The sequence below is a fragment of the Diadema antillarum genome, unplaced genomic scaffold (genome assembly GCF_040938485.1).
Source record: "Diadema antillarum isolate AM-2024a unplaced genomic scaffold, OU_Dant_1.0 seq00001204_RagTag, whole genome shotgun sequence".
NCBI classification, from domain to species: domain Eukaryota; kingdom Metazoa; phylum Echinodermata; class Echinoidea; order Diadematoida; family Diadematidae; genus Diadema; species Diadema antillarum.
The window spans coordinates 552,379-557,236 of NW_027271997.1; the positions used below are offsets into that span (position 1 = coordinate 552,379).

Sequence of the window (4,858 nt, forward strand, 5' to 3'; positions counted from 1 at the left end):
AGGTTCGACGATTGTATAGAGGCCCTGCTCAAAAATTGTATAGAGAACCCCAATCATCCCAACAAGTACAAACGTTCGCTGATGGCTCTATGCTATTTTGTCAACATCTACCAATATGCCTGCATACCGGACGAGCGGAAAGAGGAATTTCGCGCGCAATTCGTGGAAGGACTCAAACGCTACAAAGTGCGCTGGTCGGAACACGCTCCGAAAATGACTGTTGGACTAATGTCGCGATACGTTTTACATTTTTGTCTGTATATGTTGTATAATGTATGGAATGTAGATGTTAATAGAATGTGAATTGATTCAAGCAACGAAATTCGCTGCACTGTGTGTATGCGTGTACAATAAATGATGCGTTTCATTTTCAAATGATTTTTTTTACTCGTTACCTTGTCTATCATTGATGCCTTTTATGTCATTGCAACGTGAAAGGAATGCCATTTCTGATGTTTGCTTCTGCAGTGTGTGGTTGCTGAGACGAATAATGTCTAATTCATTTGAGAGAGCGTTAGAGGAAATCTATTACGATCCTCAACATCCAGCTAGTTTCGGTGGTGTCAGTAAGTTGTGGAATGCGGTGAGAGAGGTGGAAACTGAAAAAGCGAGCTTGCAGGGTGTCAGAGACTGGTTAACGAAACAAGATGCGTATACAATGCACGCACCGGCGAGAAAGACATTTAAGAGAAATGTTGTGAAAGTGAGAGGAATCGACGAAATCTGGGAGGCTGATCTTGTAGATGTTCAAAATTTGAAAAGGTTTAATAATGGTTATCGCTACTTACTGACGTGTATAGATGTACTGTCGAAATATGCTTGGGTGGTTCCTTTAAAAAACAAAAAATCAAAAGACATTGTCGGGGCATTCGAAAGCATCTTGAAAGAGGGCCGAGTGCCTGTAATGCTACATACAGACAAAGGTTCGGAATTCACAAACAGACATTTTCAGAAATATCTCGAGAAAGAAGGCATTCACTTCTACACAACAGAAAATGAAACCAAAGCCAGCGTTGCTGAACGATTCAATAGAACGCTGCGAACAAAAATGTGGCGCTTCTTCACATTCAAAAACACTTACAGGTATCTCGGTGTAATAAAAGATTTGGTCAAAGGCTATAACAACACCATTCATTCTAGTATTGGCATGAAACCAAAAGACGTGAATATTGAGAATCAAAAGCGTGCCATAAAAAGTCTCTACGGTAGGGCAATGCGAGGGAAGAAGCGTACAGCTCCACGATTCAAGTATGAAATCGGAGATCAAGTTCGTATTAGTAAAAGCAAACTAAAGTTCGAAAAGGGTTACGAAGCAAATTTTTCGAGGGAGGTCTTTACAATCAGCTCCCGCGTCAATAGGAGGGTACCTGTCTACAGAATAAAGGATTACAACGGGGAACGAGTGAAGGGTACGTTCTATGAAAGGGAATTGATAAGAGTTTCGAAAGACAAGGAGACTACTTACAACGTGGACAAGGTTTTACGCACGCGCATGCGCAATGGGCAGAAAGAATACCTAGTTCGTTGGTCAGGGTATGGCAAAGAATTTGATAGTTGGGTTCGACACTTAACTATGCGTTAAAAACACGATTCACGTTACTCTCGTTATCATTCTTCGCTTTGAACAAAGGAGAAGAGGCTGATCGAACATGGCTTCTCAATTTTACGTGACGCTGCCCAGTAATAGTTCCATGTCGTACTATCCAAATAACAAAACGTGTCAGTTTACGACGCGGCTTCACGCACCTCTCTCACTCAACGAAGATTACGAGGTGGGGTTGGCAGAAGTTCAATTTCAGTGCACGTGGTATAATGTACGACATGATAACAACACCCTCACTATTTACGATAATGAAGTAGAGGACGACGCTGTTCCATTGATGAAAAAAATTGAGATTCCTGCGGGATATTATAATTCTGGAGAGGAACTCATTGACTCGATCAACGAACAGTTCCGGAGAAAATTACGTAAAAGCATCACATTTTATTACAAGAGGACCCAACGAAAATGTTTCATCCGATTAGAAGGAAATACGGCGCTCCTCATTCCCTGTGGTTTGGCTATGATGCTCGGGTTTGAAGGGGAATGCCATCTCACGGAATCAACACTGAGTCCCATGCCAATGGATGTACACATGAAATTTCATACATTTTATGTCTATTCTGATATCGTTCAGTTTCAACACGTAGGTGACGCTGCTGTACCTTTACTGAGGACGATAGCAGTCATTCCGGACAAGGATCGCGATAATATCGTCAATACCTATATCACTCCGCATTACGTCCCTCTTAAGCTTTACAATTTTGAAACGATAGAGATTATATTAACAACCGAATCGGGTGAAGTGGTACCATTTGAACGCGGGAAAGTGATCGTGAAGTTACACTTTAGAGAGCGCTCTACGAACTAGCTGGACGCTAAATTTACACAGCGATACGTCCAACTATGGTGGTATTTCGCGCACCGGCAAGGATTTTTCACGACCAATATGGCTCGGGATTACCCGTCTTCCGCGGGGCATCCATGCAGAGAGGACACGGGCTGGGTAGTCTGGTGAAGGGGCTCTTCAAAGTCGCAACTCCTCTCTTAAAAAGAGGGGCTGTTGCTTTGGGAAAAGAAGCTATGCATACAGGCATGAACATTGTTCAGGACACCATCAACGGACAATCTTTTAAAAGCGCAACTAGAAAAAATGTGGCTCGGGCGGGAAAACACCTGGCCTCAAAGACTGTTCGAGCAGTAAAGAAAAAAATTGGGAATCAGACTGGAGGAGCGCGATTAGTAGTTGTAGGAAGAGTTAAAAGAAGGAGGCGAGGAAGGAAGCGTATCATTCGGTCTCGAAATTCTCCAGCGAAAAGAGCTCGCTTGCGCGACATCTTCGATTAATTCGGACTATTCGTTTACCAGTCTCATACACTCCTTGCTGTCTTTGCTGAACATGGCGCTTCTACACGACAAGAGCGATGTCTGCTGCAAGTCCGAATTGGATTTGTTCACGGTACCACACACTCAAATGAGCATCGTCAAAGGACCATGGGTAGAATATCACCCCGTTAGCAGCATCACCGATGAAGGGCCCATTGAATTCAACGTGTCCGGCACGTCGGAAGAATACTTGGACCTCTCTCAGACCATGCTTCAAGTGACAGTCAAAGTTACGAACAATGATAACACGGCTTTACCAGCTGATGCCCCAGTTGGTCCCGTAAACCTGTTTCTCCCATCTCTCTTTGCACAAGTTGATATCATGCTCAATGAAAAACTAGTGTCTCAGCCGTCGAATACATACCCTTACAGAGCGTACATCGAATCTCTGCTGCACTATGGAGGAGAGACCAAAGAGTCTCAACTCACTCAACAGCTATATTACAAGGACAAAGCGGGGAAAATGGATGTCGTTAACCCGCTGGCAAGCTCTGCAGAAGCTAATCCCGGTCTGGCGAAAAGACATGGATTCATCGTCGAGAGTAAATTACTTTCTCTACTTGGTCCGATTTACGCCGACATTTTTTTTCAAGAAAGACTGTTACTCCCGGGGGTTGATTTGAAAATCAAGTTAAATCGTAGCAAAGACGCATTTTGCCTTCTGTCTTCGACGGAGAATGCCCGATATAAAATTAAAATAGAATCTGCTGCCCTCTACGTTCGCAGAGTAAAGACCAGTCCTACCATCATGTTAAACCACGCCAAGGCCTTGGAGAAGACAACCGCGAAATACCCCGTCAACAAAGTAGACGTGAAGTCCTTTTCCATTCCTGCAGGAAGCATGTCGATTAATAAAGACAATCTATTTCACGGACAGTTACCAAATCGGGTGGTCGTAGGATTCGTTGACACAGACGCCTTTAACGGTACTTTTGGCAAGAACCCCTTCAACTTTAAACATTTACGCCTCAACTTCATCTCCCTCACTATTGACGGAGAAACGGTGCCGATGAGACCATTACGTCCTAGCTTTGCAGCGGGAGCTGGACAAAGTTACATTCACGCTTACAATTCACTATTCACGGGAACCAACCGACTGTTTGTAGACAAGGGAATTAACATCAATCGAGAAGAATACTGCGAAGGTTATACCCTTTTTGCATTCGACCTCACGCCCGACCTATCTGACGGATGTCACTTGAATCTCATCAAGCAAGGAAATCTGCGCTTAGAGCTACAATTCGACGTGGCCATTCCAAACACCGTCAACTGTATCGTCTACTCGGAAGGACAAGGACTGATTCAGATTGATAAAAGCAGAAACATCATCTACGATTACCAATAAAACCTCTTCCGGACAACCGACTGCCGAAATATTCTAATCGACTATGGATACATCGCAGATTCAACGTTTCTTAGAGAACGATCCTATTGTCAAGCCCTATTTCAAAGGAGTATATGCGTCAAATTGTCTACCGCGATCAATTAGTGGGGCGAAGCAATGCTTCATCGCGAATACCGATCCTAGCGATAAACCAGGAACACACTGGGTGGCTTTCTACTTTTGCAACGGAAAAGGCGAATTCTTTGACTCTTACGGATATGAACCCTTAACTTACAGTCTTGACTTTGTAAAGTTTTTGGACAATAATGCCTCGGCATGGTCCTCTAATTCCAAACGGCTACAAGGAACTGTATCCACAGTTTGCGGACAATATTGTATCTATTACGTGACGAAACGAGTAGGGGGTCAAACAACTCGAAGTGTATTAAATGTGTTTGGCAAGGATTATACGAGAAATGATAAGAGAGTGAATGATTGGTTTAATCGACGTTCTGATGTTTCCCATCGTGTTCATGATACATCTTTTACTCTATTACAAATCGCACGTAGCTTCGATAGTTTGTAAGAAGATATTGTAATAGCGTGTA

At 43.3% G+C, this 4,858-nt stretch overlaps 1 protein-coding gene across 1 annotated transcript; it reads left to right on the forward strand.

The window, feature by feature from the left end:
• Positions 1-2,939: 2,939 nt before the first annotated feature.
• LOC139744698 (uncharacterized protein F54H12.2-like) lies at positions 2,940-4,271 on the forward strand. Its single transcript, XM_071655121.1, has one exon. The coding sequence runs from the start codon at positions 2,940-2,942 to the stop codon at positions 4,269-4,271; it is 1,332 nt and encodes a 443-aa protein (XP_071511222.1).
• Positions 4,272-4,858: the final 587 nt, after the last annotated feature.